This window comes from Cottoperca gobio, chromosome 9 (genome assembly GCF_900634415.1).
Source record: "Cottoperca gobio chromosome 9, fCotGob3.1, whole genome shotgun sequence".
In the NCBI taxonomy this organism is placed as follows: domain Eukaryota; kingdom Metazoa; phylum Chordata; class Actinopteri; order Perciformes; family Bovichtidae; genus Cottoperca; species Cottoperca gobio.
In genome coordinates, this window is record NC_041363.1 from 7,898,486 (window position 1) to 7,915,047 (window position 16,562).

At 44.8% G+C, this 16,562-nt stretch overlaps 1 protein-coding gene across 1 annotated transcript in view; it reads left to right on the plus strand.

Annotated features, from left to right (window-relative positions):
- The window catches only part of adgrv1 (adhesion G protein-coupled receptor V1), an 88,859-nt gene that overhangs the window by 22,059 nt on the left and 50,238 nt on the right, over window positions 1-16,562 (plus strand). The window contains 45 exon segments of the mRNA XM_029440497.1: window positions 50-265; window positions 362-570; window positions 572-607; window positions 708-889; window positions 999-1,497; window positions 1,612-1,921; window positions 2,055-2,264; window positions 2,628-2,758; window positions 2,916-3,015; window positions 3,126-3,305; window positions 3,401-3,564; window positions 3,722-3,809; window positions 4,829-4,907; window positions 5,003-5,141; window positions 5,362-5,503; window positions 5,939-6,204; window positions 6,287-6,462; window positions 6,575-6,702; window positions 6,845-7,026; window positions 7,167-7,313; window positions 7,411-7,491; window positions 7,625-7,889; window positions 8,595-8,717; window positions 8,813-9,038; window positions 9,147-9,351; window positions 9,538-9,684; window positions 9,844-10,099; window positions 10,527-10,729; window positions 11,254-11,430; window positions 11,636-11,818; window positions 11,913-12,092; window positions 12,257-12,421; window positions 12,531-12,651; window positions 12,765-12,888; window positions 13,023-13,161; window positions 13,306-13,491; window positions 13,612-13,847; window positions 13,983-14,131; window positions 14,290-14,488; window positions 14,687-14,906; window positions 15,010-15,249; window positions 15,412-15,561; window positions 15,692-15,912; window positions 15,990-16,269; window positions 16,374-16,517. Coding sequence (XP_029296357.1) covers window positions 50-265; window positions 362-570; window positions 572-607; window positions 708-889; window positions 999-1,497; window positions 1,612-1,921; window positions 2,055-2,264; window positions 2,628-2,758; window positions 2,916-3,015; window positions 3,126-3,305; window positions 3,401-3,564; window positions 3,722-3,809; window positions 4,829-4,907; window positions 5,003-5,141; window positions 5,362-5,503; window positions 5,939-6,204; window positions 6,287-6,462; window positions 6,575-6,702; window positions 6,845-7,026; window positions 7,167-7,313; window positions 7,411-7,491; window positions 7,625-7,889; window positions 8,595-8,717; window positions 8,813-9,038; window positions 9,147-9,351; window positions 9,538-9,684; window positions 9,844-10,099; window positions 10,527-10,729; window positions 11,254-11,430; window positions 11,636-11,818; window positions 11,913-12,092; window positions 12,257-12,421; window positions 12,531-12,651; window positions 12,765-12,888; window positions 13,023-13,161; window positions 13,306-13,491; window positions 13,612-13,847; window positions 13,983-14,131; window positions 14,290-14,488; window positions 14,687-14,906; window positions 15,010-15,249; window positions 15,412-15,561; window positions 15,692-15,912; window positions 15,990-16,269; window positions 16,374-16,517 — 8,204 coding nt within the window.

A 16,562-nucleotide genomic window follows, 5' to 3' on the forward strand; every position in this document is an offset into this window, starting at 1 on the left:
GAGCAGGCATGTCATGTTCATATGTATGTGCATGTTTGTAATCCTATAGGTGAAGACTACAGCGTAGCCTCCACTGATGTCGTCCTCCTAGAAGGGGAATCCAGTAAATCTGTTCCCATCTATGTCATCAACGATGTGGTCCCTGAGCTGGAGGAGACCTTTCTCATCGAGCTGATCAACCAGACCACCGGAGGAGCTCTCCTGGGGGAGCTAACACGTGCCATCGTCACCATACTGCCTTCTGATGACCCTTTTGGTGCCTTTGGTTAGTAGGCATTATCCAGGATATGTTTCAATCTGTTCATCTCATTTTGGACACTTTCTCAATGTTAAGCTTGTTCTTTTTTCTATTTCTACCTAGTCTTCCAAGCAGTTCCAGTTACCATAGAGGAACCAGGGTCTAACTCCATTGAGGTCACGTTGCCTATAGTGCGTAATGCTGGTACTATTGGCACAGTGGTAGTCCAATGGCAGGCCACTGTCAATGGTCAAATAGCAGTGGGGGACATCAGACCCACATCGGGAGAGCTGACATTTGCTCCTGGAGAGACCATGAAGACGCTCCAAGTAGGACATTTTAGCTGACGATGTACCTGAAATCACTGAGGTAAGAAGCTGACAGTGTATTATGTGAAAAGGTACATCATTGGAAATATCTTTCTGAATTTTAGTTGCAATGGTTATTACACTCCTTCTGTCTTTTCCAGATAATTAAGGTGGAGCTTACTGGTGCCAGTAATGGAGGAAGCCTTGGAGCCGATACGTCTGTTGACATAATAGTGCCTGACAATGACAACCCATATGGGACAGTATACTTTGAACAGTCTGGTTACCGCCTTCAGGAGCCACTGGAGGGAGTTTATAGTGCCAATATTACTGTCCGCCGGAGGTACTTTTAACTATTGTGTTCTTCTGGAATAATGTTCTCTTACTCGCATTAAACCCACTTTTCTTATCTGCTGTTTTTTTCTCTATCATCCCCATTGCCTTTATTCCAGAGGCGGTCACTTTGGTCGCTTGGAGATCGTGTACAGCACCTCTGAGATCGACATTGTTGGCCTGGCTCAAGCTGATGGCCAGAATCTGCTAATGTACTATGACCTTCCAAAACCTGGTGTTCCATCCAGCGCACCCCTCAGGACAGTTAACATCACTGGTCAGAGAGACCCCCTGGCTGCATGTGCTGCGTCCTGTCTGAGAGAGCGTGCCTGCCTGGCCTTCTCTCTGTCAGCAGGGGTGACCCCACCATCCTGCACTTGGGTGACTTCAGGGGTTGACCAGCTGACCTCTAACGCTCAGGTTATGACTTATGTAAAAAACATCACCGCAGCTGCTGTCCTGTTCAGTGCCCAGGCTGTGGCAGGGAGTGATTACACCCCTGTAACAGCTCAAAGTGCCTTCATGGAAGATGGGTCAGGGGTCGCGAACCTCACTGTCCCGATCTTAACTGATAAATTCCCTGAAATGGATGAGAGCTTCTCTATACAGATCTTAAAGGTAATAACCAATCGTGTATATATTTCCCTGTATTATTTATGCTTTCATTTGTTTTACATGCATTGTATTTTAACTGGATAACAAAGAGGATGTGTTACCATGTTTTGTTTATAGGTAGAGCTGATCAATCTGACTGTGGCACAGAAGAACCTGCCGTCAATTGGCCAGCCAGATGAAGCTGTGGTCACTATAGGGATGAACGGAGATGCATTTGGCGTATTTTTGATATACAGCCTCAGTCCCAACACCACTAACGAGGGGCTCTATCTAGAGGTTCGAGAAGAGCCTACAGTTGTGGTGCCCCTGGTTATAGAGAGGAGGGGAGGGAATCTGGGCACTGTCACCGTCGAGTGGAGGTTTGTTGGAGGAGAGGCCACACTAGGTGCGGACTTCACTGCGACTGGAGGGACTCTGGTTTTTGACGGTATGTGGATCACTCTATGATTCGCAATAGTTTGTCGTTTTATAATTCTCTATCAAGAACTATGTGAAATCCAACATCTTCTCAGAACGTCTTATTAAACAGCATGTATTTACTTTATTGTCTCTGCCTACAGGTGAAGTGAAGAAGACAATACAGATATTAATCAGAGATGATATCGAGCCAGAGGACAACGAGAGCCTCATGATTGGTCTTGTTAATACGGAGGGAGGAAGTCGGATCCTGCCCAGCTCTGACACCGTAACCATAGTGATACTGGCCAACGATAATGTGGCCGGAATAGTAGGATTTCATCCAGCCTCACGTTCTGTCATCGCCAGAGAAGGTGGGAAGCTATTTTTGATGATTTGCATGTGGGTTTGGATATTCAGTCTTATAGTATGTATGTTCAAGCACATTATCACCCCCTGTCACTAGAGATGTGTCCTAATTATGTATGAGTGCAAACGTAAGGGAATGCACTCATAGTAATGGCAGCATGTAGCAACAGGTGGGCTCTGTGGCTGTCTGTCATTATCTTGAATTTATGTATGCATGAGCGGTTGAAGTCTCCCCGAGTATAATCCATACAATTAGAGACCTTGAGTTGCCTCCACTGGCATCTACAGTATAAGAAAAACAATTCACATTAGAAGTCCATGAATGTAAACATCTTTACAAACATTTAAACTTATATTTCATATTACAGGCGAGAGGCTGTCCTTATCAGTGTTGAGAACAGCTCCAGGTCTGGGTAATGTCACTGTGGACTGGACTGTACAAGGGCCCCTCGTACCACGGACCTTCACCCAAACCTCAGGCACACTTGTCTTTACTGAGGTAAATACTAGATGGAGATCATTGAACTTTGGTACAGATCAGCATGTTGTTATTGTTGTTCTGTGAGGGGCAAACGGAAATAGATTGAATTAAAATGGAAAAGCTGTTATTTGTTGCCTCCGGGAGTAAATATGTATTTGCGGTGTGTCTCCTACAGGGAGAACTAAATGGCACCATAGTCCTGCAGCTTCTGGATGATGCCACACCAGAGAACAAAGATGAATACAAAGTTGCTTTGTCCAACATACAAACGTTTGGTAATGCATCTGCGCGTCGTATCTTTGTGAGCGATGAATGTGCATGAAACCACAAATACCTCAAAATCAGAATTCTTACACTGATTAACATTCCCCTGACTTCCACACAGGTGTTGTGGTGACAGGTCATGCTGCTCTGGATGTTCAGGGCAGCGAGGCGGTGCTTACTGTGGACACCAGCGATGAGCCCTATGGGCTGCTGACCATCGCCCCGTCATCCCTTAGGGTGACCACAGAGGAACGGGACCGAACTATAAACATCTACATCAACAGAGAGTTTGGAGCCTCAGGTCAGTGGGCCAAGTGTGAGCACAGAAACGTGTACTGAAGGAATGGGTTCCCTTTTAAGTTATTGATTCCATCATACCTAAATGTTTGTATACAGGAGCAGTGAATATCACCTATGAAGTTCTAAGAGGTTCTCTGCAAGACATGTCCCAGGTGGAGGGTGCTCTCGCTGACCCGGGACAAGACTTCATCTCTGGTACTGGTTCTGTAATCCTTCAGGATGGACAGACTTCTGTCGCCATCCCTGTCACCATACTGGAGGTAAAGACCTTGGCTTTGTTCCATTTTGTCTTCCATCAATACCTAAGACAATAGGTTAGAGCAGACGGGTGTTTAGCTTTTATTCTCTGACCCAAGTTCTACTTCCTTGAAGCAGATTTGTTTAAAAAGTTATTTTTTTCCCTATTTGTTTCATTAGGACGACATTCCTGAGTTGCGGGAGTTCTTCCTGGTCAACATAACATCAGCAGTACTCATCACGACTCTTGCCACTGTTCCCCAACTAGGTATGTAGCAATCTAGCAGCGTAGAGGTGATTTTCCGTTACTACATTTATTTGATCGGTGTTGGCCATCGTAGACAGTTGTGCTATTACAGTGTCAAGTTACTTGTACAATTCTTGGTTGATTTCCGTCGTTGTTTCTCCGTTTATTCCACTTTTTTCTGATGTACTTTGCTCTTTTTTCCCATTTTATGAAATCACTTCCCTTCATTTCTGTTCATAATGTATCTCCATTTGCTCTGCTTGATGAGTAGAGGTTGTGTATTGCACATTGCCAGGTAAAATACACATTCAGATGTTCTCATGCTTTGCCTCATGTAGTTTGATGTACATTATTCCTGTATGGTACGATAAGCTAAAATATTGTAGTTAAGTGTCAACATGCACAATGGATGAGCTTGGTAGTTACTGCTACTGCTTTTTCATAATCCAGACCACATTTCAATTTATGAATGAGTAACTTTAGAAAGTGATGAGTAGACGGAATACTACAGGCACAGCAGCAGGCTCCCAGAATACTATCGGCCTTTTGCGTGGAGACTCACAGTAAACACACAGCCGCTCTCTTGGCAGCAGTCATTATGTGGCTTGGATGGTGAGATTGATGCTTTCCATGATTGAGGAAGCCTGGGGATTTGGTGGGAGCCGAGTAGCACTGTGTGGTGAGGAGAGAGAAAGCCAAACTAAACCCGTCGCTGGCCTCCCAGTGTCTTGGCCATAGAGTGAATTGGAGAAGACTATTCAGGGGGGTCATAAATCAGTCCACCCAAAAGTCTTTGCCGCTCAGCCTTCCAAGCCACTTACAGGAGACGCTTCTTAGCTGTAATCCTTCGCGCAAATGTGCCATGACAGAAGTTAGATCCTCTACAGTTTCCTCTTTCTCATTATGTTGTTGGTGCTTGCACTGTAGTCACAGCCCTAAAGTCAGCGCTGACGCCAATGCTAAACTTTTAACTACACTCATAATAAACACTTGACAATCTAAAGGTCATATGTTTCCACTTTGTATGTTTTTTTCCCCAGACACCAAGGGTTTGGTGGCAGAGGTTAGCATTGCTGCTAACGATGGAATTAGAGGAGTCATTGAATGGACAAACACCATGTAAGTAATGCACTTAAAAATAATAACACATTTCTTGTGTTGATTTTGTAGATGCTCTAATAGTTTTCCTCATTGAAATATGTTCTGGTTTCCAGGTTTGAAGTGAATGAAACAATAGAAGTACTGACTCTAGTGGCCTACAGGAACAAGGGGACGTATGGAAACGTCTCTCTCTTCTTCTATGCTCAGAACCTAGAAGCTCAACAGGGACTGGACTACAACACCAGTGAAACGGTCAGCCATGCACACAAAATCACAGCACCCACACGTGCATGCTTACACAGTACATCACATAATATGGTAGTAGTGTGAATGTCATCGAAAACATGAACCGAAGAAAAAGATGAACTGAAGAAACCTTTTGGATGAGAGCCAAAAGGTTGACTGAGAGTCTTCACAGACATGTAGTAGCGTGAAGTGTTTAAACTAAAAAACAACACCTCTGTCTACTCAGATGCTCCATTTTGTTGATGGCGAAAGGCATAAGTTTGTAGAAGTGCAGATCATCGATGACGCCATTCCAGAGGGAGCTGAGAGATTCCAGCTCATCCTGTCTGAGCCTTCCTCTGGGCTGGAGCTGGGCGCCAATACCACAGGTAGATACGAGGGCAGAATAGAATTCAATAGACATTTATTAACAATAATTGTCTACAGTAAGCGGTGCAGTTTAAAGGTAACAGTACACAACGAGGTGACCTGGTGTATGAAGAACATAAGAGCACCTTGTTGTGTACAGTATTACTTACAATGGAAAAACAAGTTAGGCATCATACGCAATGATACAAGACTCTTGTGTTCTACTTCTATGAATTAATGTTGCGTCATGGCTGTTAAAGAAACTGAAACACCACACATTACACTGGAAACTGTGTAATATGGTGGAGACTGTAATAAACGTATTGTTCTGCTTTTGCACAAAACTATTAGTATTATACAATTACTGTTACGTTTATTAGAATTGATAGCTGATATATGTTCATCTACCCATGCTGTGCGTAGCTATGATATTACATCTTTCTGTTCTGTTACAGCCACCGTGAATATCTTGGCGAGTGACGATGGACATGGTGTCATATCCTTTAACACCAGCGAGCATCTCTTATTGAAGGAGCCCACATCCGTGTCAGGGCTGAGTGAGAGCGTGGCCACCCTGTACGTGATTCGGAACCCTGAGGAAGGCACATTTGGCACCATAACTGTTCAATTTACTATTACTGATGCCAACGGCAGTGTAGCAGAGGGCGACTTGATGCCAGCACAAGGCTTTGTGGTGCTAGAGGACGGAGTCAGATTTAAGGTGAGTGGAAGGTACGTTGTTACTGGCTTTACAGCAGTCAAACACATACATGAGAAAACATGTGTGTTGCATTATATTTCAGATGCTGGAGATCTGGGCAGTGCTGGATGCTGAGCCTGAAGCGAATGAAACCTTCACAGTGACCCTGTCCAGCCCAACAGGAGGCGCACGGATGGGTGACCAACTCCAAACCTTCATCACCATCCTGGAGAACTTGGCTCCTTCTGGCTTGTTCCGCATCGGACCTACTATAAACAGGTCTCAATGCAGTTGTACCAAAGGATCTCAAGCTTAGAAACTCATGTCATATGTACACAAGGGCACAAATATGCAAAAACTAATTTAAAGTGGGGGCGTTTATTTTGTACAGAACTAACACAGAAGTGGTTGCTGAGGAGGATGGCCGAGCGGTCTTCCTCACCGTGTCTCGCAGTAATGGTCTGGACTCAGCTGTTAGTGTGGAATGGGAGACGCAGTCGGGCACAGCTATTGCCTCTGGTGAGACCAATAAATGTCTCAACTCAAAGCCACTCAAGCTTCCTGAACACTGATTCATTCCCCTCAGTTCTTCTGTTGTCTTTTGAATCCCCTTTCCTCCCAATGAGCAAAGCAATTATGATTCTTCTTTTTCTCCTTCTAGTGGGTCCCCTCTCAGTGATGGGTGTGTACCAGAGCTTTGAGAACAACCCCACCTCTTCATGGTGCTCCCTTCCCGAAGGGCCTTCCTTCCTGGCTATGAGGCTGGACAGGAGGCCCATTGTTGGAGCCTCCCACACCTCGGCCACTCTTTATCGATGGCAGGGTGTTCTTGTGCCAGTAGAGGTAAGGCTAACAACAGCATTGTGTCTCAACATGCACATGAAGTCCCTATTGTGAGTGGGAATTGGATTAGCAGTGAGCATTAAGCTAATATACAGCAAAGGACATTGTTAGCATACAAGTCTCTCTTTTGGTCATTACAGTCTGTTAGGATTCAGGACCCAAGCTCTTGTGTGGGGTTTGCAGTGAATGGCTCTACCTACATAGGCATTACACATAGTGGCCCTCCCTTCTCCCCTGCTGCCAACCTCAGCATCTTCAAATTGCACATGGACCTCAATATCACATTGGTGAGTACAAACCCAATCACGGTACAACAATACTATCACGTTACTTTAACTCCTTCTTGTATTATCTTCATATTTTGAGGCAATCTGGTTTCTTTAGGAACAAACGTTAGGTGTGGAAGCTCTGGATGTGAAACACTTCTCCACTGAAGGCAGAGATTATCTAATAGCATCAAGCCAGGTGAGGCTTTAAAGACATCTTTATTTGTTCTCAGTTATGTCTAGATCATTGAAAGCAGGCAAAGGCTCCCTATTGGAGGAATGTCAAGCCTTCATATGACTGAACTCAATGTTTTGTTTGTTTCATGGTTCAGATCTTTGTGTGGACTGGAGGCTCCTTCACCCTCCTCCAGACTCTTGACTTCGAAGAGAACATCCTCAGTGTAACTCCATTCACTCGCGCAGCTGTTCCCCACCTGTTAACGTGCATAGACAGACGGACAGTCAGCTGTCTTCTGCTTCGATGGACCAATGGAAGATTTCAGAATCCACAGCCTCTCCAAGTCACCGGCAGAGCCATTCAGGTGGAGACCATCACCACAAGAGCAGAGGACACTCTTCTGTTGGTTGTTATTGAAGGTGACCTGTCTTGCTTTGACGTCACATAATGTTAATGAATGCTGTTGTGTTTATATTGCACATTTGAATAATTACTGCCAATCTCTTTGCATTTGAACGTAACTGATGTGTCAAACAAAACTTGTGAATTCAACATTGTATGAGCCTGTGGTGCAGATATATAGACATATTTAAAAGTGGCCTCAAGTGCACTTAGTCTGCAGTATGCTTAGAGGCTAGTTGTGTTTCTTTTGCAATAACGAGATGCAATTTTCTGTGGTTGTGCTCTCAGTGTACTTTCTAGTGGATTTCGCAGTGGTTAGATGTTGGTTAGGATAGTACAAACAAATTGGTGATACTTTAGAAAGCACACAGAAACTTTGTGTCTGTTACAGACAAAACAGCCCTTTACAACATTTACAAAACTTACAATGTAGGCCGGATCATATATTTATACTACGCTCTGTATATTTTGATGAGACATAATCCCTCTGCGTCTGCAAAAGTGGTGAGTTTTCTTGGTTCAGACCTGTTGTGGCTTTACGGGAAAGACCTCAGTGTGGAGCAGAGCAGAGCCACAGCGGGACTCAGAGGTTGTAATTTGTCCGTCTTGGGTGTGTCAGTCAAACTAGTCCTTGCTTAACACAAACATGCTATTCTAGCATGAAAGAGTGTGTGTGTGTGTGTGTGTGTGTGTTTTTTGTGATTTCCTGTATCTTTGTCCAGGTCTCTCTCCATCCTGTGAGGTGTTACAGTGGAGCTCAGGGCAGCCTTCACCACAGCTTTATCAGTCCATTCCTCACCCAGGACTCACCTCTGTTCACCCCTTCACTGCTTCTTCTGGGATAAGTAAGAACATCCATACACTGCTTTGTTTGTAATGGCAGCATTTGTATTCAGCTGTTTTTGTACTTACTACTTGTAAATATGATTCTTCGTCGTAGCTTATGTCCTGCTAGCTGGAAGAAATGGCTCATCACTCTACTCCTGGAGGTCTGATGTCAACCTGCTCGCCGTGATCTTGAGGGCCCCTCCGGCCATCAGCTTCTTCTCTCTCATGGTCCCGTCCCTTAACACCACCAAGACTCTCTTGGCTTCTTCGGAGGAGGAGAATAGCTCCAGTGTTTATGAATTCACTTCTGTCTCCAATCAGTCTGATTTCATACCCAGGTACCCAAATTGTTTTCATAAGTCACAGACATGAGAGTTCATGGCCAGAAAAGCAAATCGTTAAAGTTAAACAACACATGCTTTGTTTTCTTTATGTCTCACATTCAGTTTCGGGGAGTTGTACTTTGCACCAGGTGACAGCGAGCTTGAGATTGCAGTGAACATCTTAGATGATGACGTCCCCGAGGAGCAGGAGTACTTCCAGGTCAGCCTGAAGAATCCAAAGGGCGGGGCAGAGATTGGATTTGGTGGTCAGGTGACTGTCATTGTCCCAACCAACGATGATGCCCATGGAGTCATCGGCTTTGCTCAGGTAAGCAGATAAACATTTTGACATTACCCAGCTTCTGCCTTTGTCCATCATGTTAAGTGGTCTATTACATCCATGTTATTAAAGCTCAATGTACTTCAAGCATATCAGAATAATCTCAAGTCTACTGTTTCAGCATTACCACAAACTATTGTAATACAGAAATATATTGCCATTACCTCTCTTCAGAATTCTCTATCTGTGGAGGTCGAGGAGTTGGAGCAAAATAATCAGATTTCTCTCAGTGTGGAGAGGAAAAGGGGGACTTTTGGCAGACTGACTGTTCACTGGGCTGCCAACGGCAGTCTGGCAGACATTTACCCCACTTCAGGAGTGGTGAGTCAACCTTGCCCTCCTTTCATTCTTACGACACATCACTGTATGTATTGACAGCACGTTTGGAAAATGAAATGCTCTCCAAATAAACGATGGCAAAATTATAACGTAACCTCACAATAATGTGCAATCAGGTTCATATTTGTTTTGATATCGTAGGTAACGTTTTCAGAGGGCCAGTCGGTGGCCATCATCTCACTGACTGTGATAGCAGATGGTGTTCCAGAGCTGAGAGAGAGTGTCACCATCGCCGTCATGGACGTCACCACTGTGGGGCTGCAGGACCTGCGACAGGCTGCAACCATCGACAAGCAGCGGGCACACGCTCTACTCACCATCCTACCTAATGGTTCTCCCTACGGGGTGATTGGATGGCATCTGGACTCCCAGTTTACTCTAACACAAGAACCACAGAGTAAGAGTAGATTTTATATTGCAAGAAATAAATACATTTGTGATGATTTGTCTGTGTTTTAATGGGTCACAGTGCTGAGGAGTCTTATTTACTGTAATCGGCTTACATTATTTTTAACCTTTTCAAAGATATCCCTCTATTTGTTTCCTATTTGTTCCTGAAACAGTTGGGTAAGTTAAGCGGATTGCTGAATACCAACCTTTTTTAAGTAGCTTTTACAGTAATCACACTTTAAGATCTGCAGTCATTTCCAGGATGTGAAGTAATTAAGGATTTGTCTTAATCGGTGTGTTGGAGGTCTGCCCAAAATGCCAGAAACTTTATGTGATTTTTCGCATTCCATGACACAACGTTTTGGGAAATCTAATTTTAGTCCTGTTTTTTTTAACATTGGTTTATGTAATCTCCCTTTTGTCCCAACCCACAGGGGTTCCAGTCAACGTGACTCTCTCTATAGTGAGGGAGCAGGGCTCTTCAGGTGAAGTGGAAATCCATTACCAGACCAGGCCGGCTCTGTACCAGCCCCCATCCAACCAGGCCACTGCAGGACAGGACTACACCCCCAAAGACAACACCATCATCATGATAAACGGTGCTACTGTAGCCCTTGTCACTCTCACAATCCTACCGGTAAGGAGAGTGTAGAGAGCAATGGAAAGGTTTATTAAATACACTTGAGTACTAATGTTTAGCTTCTACTAACATAAGAGTTCATTTCTCTACTAAACATGTAGAACCAAGACAGCAGGTACAGAGAAAAGACTGAGCGCATACAAACAATCAATCCCCATCTGTCTATCTAGCATAATCTCAGCCACAATTTTATTTTACACCTCCCACACTAACGCCCAGTCAGACTGGTTTTGCAGATGGACTCCTGTTTCTTTCCCTCAAGATAAGAAATGCATAATATAATAACCAGCCCTGTGACTTTCAAACTCTAGCCTTTAAATGCCGCGTGTAGGCGTCACTATAGGGATGAATCTAAGACTTACTTGTCTCTTTACTTCCTATAAACTATCCGTTCTCCTGCCCTTCTTCTCTCGTTCTCTCTCACCCTTGCAGTATACATAATGACTGCGTTTGTAAAATAGAGAGAGAGCATGTATGTGTTTTCTATTATTTAGTGTACGTGCACATGTGTGTTTTCTAAGGATGACATCCCAGAGCTTGCAGAGAGTTTCCTGGTAAATATCACCAGCGTGGAGCTAATTACAGGCTCAGTGGGAGCGGGGCAGCCCAGTGTGAAGACGCCTGGTATGGAAGTAGCAGAGGTCACCATCCAGGAGAATGATGACCCCCGGGGGATTCTGCAGTTCAATGTTTCTGAGGTGAGCCGAGGGTCATTTCTGTGACTGCCACTTGGACGTGAACATGGTAGAGATGCAATCTTATTGTTGATATGTGAATGTATATCTTTTGGTTTGGTACCTGGAGAGTTTCAAGAGGAACAACTTCTCAACTGATGCAATAGAGACACATACTATTAATAATATTCAATCCTAATTAGTCGTTATTTCAAAACATTTTGTTCAGGATATCACTGGAAGCGTGCTGGCATATGAAATACCTCCACCAGACAACATCCTCCAACTGTCAGTGGTGCGTCTCGCTGGTACGACTGGAAGACTGGTCATCTACTGGGAGGCTCAGCCAATCACTGCTGATCTTAACGATTTCAGCCCCACGTCTGGGAACACCACCTTTCAAGATGGGCAGGTAAATAAACAAGTTGTCCTTATTTGAAATTAACAATTGATGTGACTGCTGTCTACAGGTTATTGCATACAGCTTTCCCCGTCCTTATTTTAAGAGCGAAGCTACGATTGCCATCACCATCTTGGATGACGAACGGGTGGAGACTTCGGAGACCTTCAGAGTGAATTTACTGCGTGTGATTGGTGGCGCTCGACTCGGGGAAGTGACCTCTGTAACTATCGGCATCGCCCCCAACGACTCACCTCTAGGACAATTTGGGTTTCAGGAACTGGAGGTGAGTGTAAAATGACTCACCGTGTACTTAAAGACGACTTTCTCCTTATAATGTCACAGTGATCCTCGACTTGTCTATAACTACCTATTCTGCAGAGTAAGATTTCTTAAATGTTTTTACTTTTTCAATATCACAAATAATCATTTTATTCAATCCCCTCTTAGATTACTGTCAGTGAGCCAGAGTTTGTGGATGATCCTGGTGCCGAGGTGACACTAGCAGTGCTGCGTAGTGCGGGAGGCGAGGGGTCAGTGACTTTGGGGTGGCAGCTGGAAGACCAGGCCGCAGATGACCTCTCACCTTTGAATGGAACTCTTATCTTCACTGAGGTACAGAACAAAAGGGGTGTTGTCAGAGAGCAGTGCTCCGTCTTTTATCTGTACTGTGCTGCACAGTGCACTGATTCATGAAGTCTGCTATGCTTTTCATACTTTCCAGACTGAGTCCATGAAGACGTTTGTGATTAGAGCCCTCGCTGACACTGCACTGGAAGGAGATGAGCATTTCACTGTCCGACTGTTTCCTGCTGAGAGTGGCGCTGTCATCGACCCCTTAAATGGTCAGTACTTATGAAGAAACATCACCAGAAATGTAGAGTATTGTCTGTCATTGATGAAATATTCATATCCTCATCTGTCTTCTCTACCCTGGTCTCTTCATGTACTCCTCTAGGCATGGCCACAATCACTATCAGGGCAGACAAGGCAGCCCTGGGGATTATTGGAATAGAAGAGTCCTCCAGGAACATCCTCATTGGAGAACCTCAGGGAGATTACAACGGCAGTGCAGCGGTCAGGTGAGATAAACATCAAACTGTATCACTAACCTAGTAAACCAAATAAGACAGAGCTTTACATTTCACTGCCTCCGTTTATTAATCAAGAATCTAATGTGAAAAATCCTTGTGTATATGTGTGTGTATTACCCCAGCCTTGCGCGAGGGCCAGGTGTGTTTGGAGAGGTCCAGGTGTACTGGAATATCACTCCAGCTGTGGTGTCTGAGTTTAAGGCGATCTCTGGCACTGTGACGATGAGAGACAGACAGTCTGCTGCCACCATTATTCTGAAGGTATACAGCATAATATAGATGGTAGAGATAGTGTGTGTGACAATGCACTGCAGAACACACATATGCAGACCCATATGTATCATAATAATGCCTTTCTGTGTGCTCTCCTCAAAAATGTCCCCGTCATATCTATCATGACGGCAGGCCCTGGATGATGAACTTCCTGAAGAGCGCCGTGAGTACCAGCTTACTCTGACCTCTGCCACCTCTGGACTGGAAATCAGTCCTATAGCCAAGCATGCCAAGATTATTATGGCAGCTAGCGACAACCCCTATGGCCTGTTCTCCTTCACCCAGCACCAGATCAGGGCGTCCGAAGAGGAGGGAATGGCAAGTTGAAAAACATGAGACTGATACATATATCTATATAGACCTGCTATATGGTGGAGTAGACCCATTAACAAATGAGGTTGTGTATCCATACCTAACCCACAGCCGTCTTTACTGCAGGTGAATGTGACAGTTAATCGCTTCTTAGGCAGTCTGAGCAGTGTGTGGGTGACCTATCAGACGTCGGGCAACACAGCGGTCAGTGGAGAGGACTTCGCTCCAGCTTCGGGACGACTGCTCTTTACCCCGGGCCAGACCTCACAACTAGTCACGCTGCACATCCAGGATGACAGTCTTCCAGAGGATACTGAGATGTTCTGGCTCAACATCACTGAAGTGGAGCTAGTCAATGTCAGGTAAAGTAACTTGATGAATTGGAGTAAATTAACAAGTTTGTCAAATTGAGTGATTGTTCAGTTCATTTAGCGTTGATATGACTGTCAAAGGTTTCGTGTCTGACTCCTTATTGTGTGTCTCCCTCTGGTGGTCAGTGCGGTGGACTACACGGTGAGGGACTCTGGTCTCCAGCTGGACCAGCCTCCAGCTATAGGCAACATCTCTTCTCTTGCTGTGGTCATACTAAAGAATGACAATGCTGAGGGTATCCTGGAGTTCAGGCAGGATTATGTCAACATTACAGGTAAGTGTCAAAAATAAACGCAACTTGAAATCTATCTTGTGAAATAAACAAGCGAGGCAAACAAAGTAATATGCTATGACAGCATTTGATACAGAGAAGATATCAAAACAAATATTTACCATAAAATCCATGTTGTCTTGTGGCTTTCTTTCTTACAGTTGAGGAGGATGCGGGCACTGTGTTGATCCCAGTGGTGAGAAGAGTAGGCTCATATGGACTGGTCTCAGCCCAGTTCACTTCTACAGGCCTGAGTGCAACCCCTGACCTCGACTACATCCTGAATAACGGCTCAGTGACGTTTGTCAATGGCCAAAATACCAGCTTCATCAATGTCACTATTATAGATGACCTAGACAGGTGAGAGAAGAAATGAGATATAATTCAAATAAAAATTCATGTTTATATTTAGCACATGTACCGATGAGCTAAATCAAAGCACAGGTTAAATTGTAGAGAAAGAAAAGTAGCAGATAAATCCTATTCAAAAATGTATTCAAGACTATAATGAGTGAAGACATTATTTAATTCCAATTTAACACTGATTATCTCCTGCAGTGAATCTGCAGAGGTGTTTGAGGTCCTGCTGGTTGCAGCTACAGGCGGAGCAGTTCTAGGCTCTCAACAAGTTGCCAGGGTAACCATCGCCAAGAGTGACTCTCCAAGTGGGTTGGTCCGTTTCCTCAACGAGAGCCTCATCACTGTGGTCAATCCTAACTCCACTCTCAAACTCGGTCTTGTTTTGGAGAGAGCTGGAGGCCTCGTGGGCAATGCAACGGTACGAGAAACACTATCTTCTGCTTCTCTCAGCGATGGTTGCTTTGAAGGTCACTCTTCATGGACATCCTGTCATCATTCAAACTGGTTTCACCTTTTGACAGGTTGCTTGGATCATCCGTGGCCCAAACAGCAGAGAGGTCCTCCCTCCATTCAATACGGACATTAGAGAGCCTGTGAACGGGTCCTTCTTCTTCAGGGATGGAGAGGAAGGTACACGTGCCATAGAGCTGCGGATTCTCCCCCATGGGGAAGTGGAGGTGGAGGAGACATTTGTTATAGAGCTCAGCATTCTGTCTGGAGAGGTGGATGTTGATCCTCAGGCTGGTTCCATAACACTGAAGGTAATTTGTTTCACAAATGCCTACAAGGTGGATTTCACCATCATGAATCAGTTAAGACTGTTAAAGAATGATTATCACAATTTGATTTCCCAAGCAGGAACTCTAATGGCGTGCACTTTCCTCACCTCTACTCGCTCCTTTTGTGTTTTTTGTGTCTCGCAGATAGGGAAGTTTGGTGACCCAAATGGTATAGTCCAGTTTACTGAGGATGCTCTTCGAGATCGTGTCTACAATGAATCCACAGAAGCAGAGGGCCCGTTCAACATTTCTCTGTTTATTACGCGCAGAGAGGGTGTCATGGGTGACATCACGGTAAGATGGCATCAATATACATACATTTGTTTATCAATCATATCCAGTGTCAGGGCTTAAACTAGCTGAATTGAATTATCTTTCGCCACTGTTAAAGTGAAATACAACACTATTTTCTCTCACACCTCAGGTGCATTGGCAGATACAGAGTGACTCAGATACAGCGGGGGACTTCCTAGCCTTAGCTGGCTCGGTGATGATCCCAGAAGGCCAAAGGGACGTGGAAATTGTCCTCAGCCTGATGCCTGATACAGAGCCAGAGCTGGAGGAGCTCTACACTGTGCAGCTCACGGCTGTGGAGGGTGGTGCTACTCTAGATGCCAACCCAAACCTCACCAGGATGCGCATCAGGTTTGTCATATTGACTTCCAGGTAAAAAAGTCTACGTTTGAATGAACTGGAATTTAATCTTCCTCTCTCACACTTAGGGTGCGTGCTAACGATGAACCCCACGGCGTCTTTTCCCTCAACCCTGAGCAACAGTCCATAGTGGTAGTGGGGTCAGACTCTGAGGTCACCAGAGCTCTGGTCATGAATGTGACACGGCTTGCCGGGCTATTTGGCAACACTAGTGTGGGCTATAGGATCAGTGGAGGGATAGATGAGGTGATGGCCATCGAGGAGATACTGGGAGGACAAGCTGAAGGAAGGCTGCTCTTGAGAGAGGGACAGACCTTCAGTACCATCACTGTGCCCATCAGCAATCAGGTAAGGATGAGCATGCTTGTGCAGAGACATACCAGAAGCATACCAGAGTATATATTGTTGTTAAGTACCAGTTAACACTTTTTCTCCTGCTTTTTTCTCTGTAGGTGTTTTTGTCAGTGGGTGACAGCTTCACAGCAGAGCTGACTGATGTGAGGCTAGTTAGTCCAATCCTCGGCCCTCCGCCTCGCCTCCTTCATGAGGCCAGCATCGCTACGGTGACTGTGCCTGAAGAAGCTGCCAGCTCAGAGGTGAGTAGCGGTTGTGGGTTTTTTTTGTTTGTCCATATATGAGTC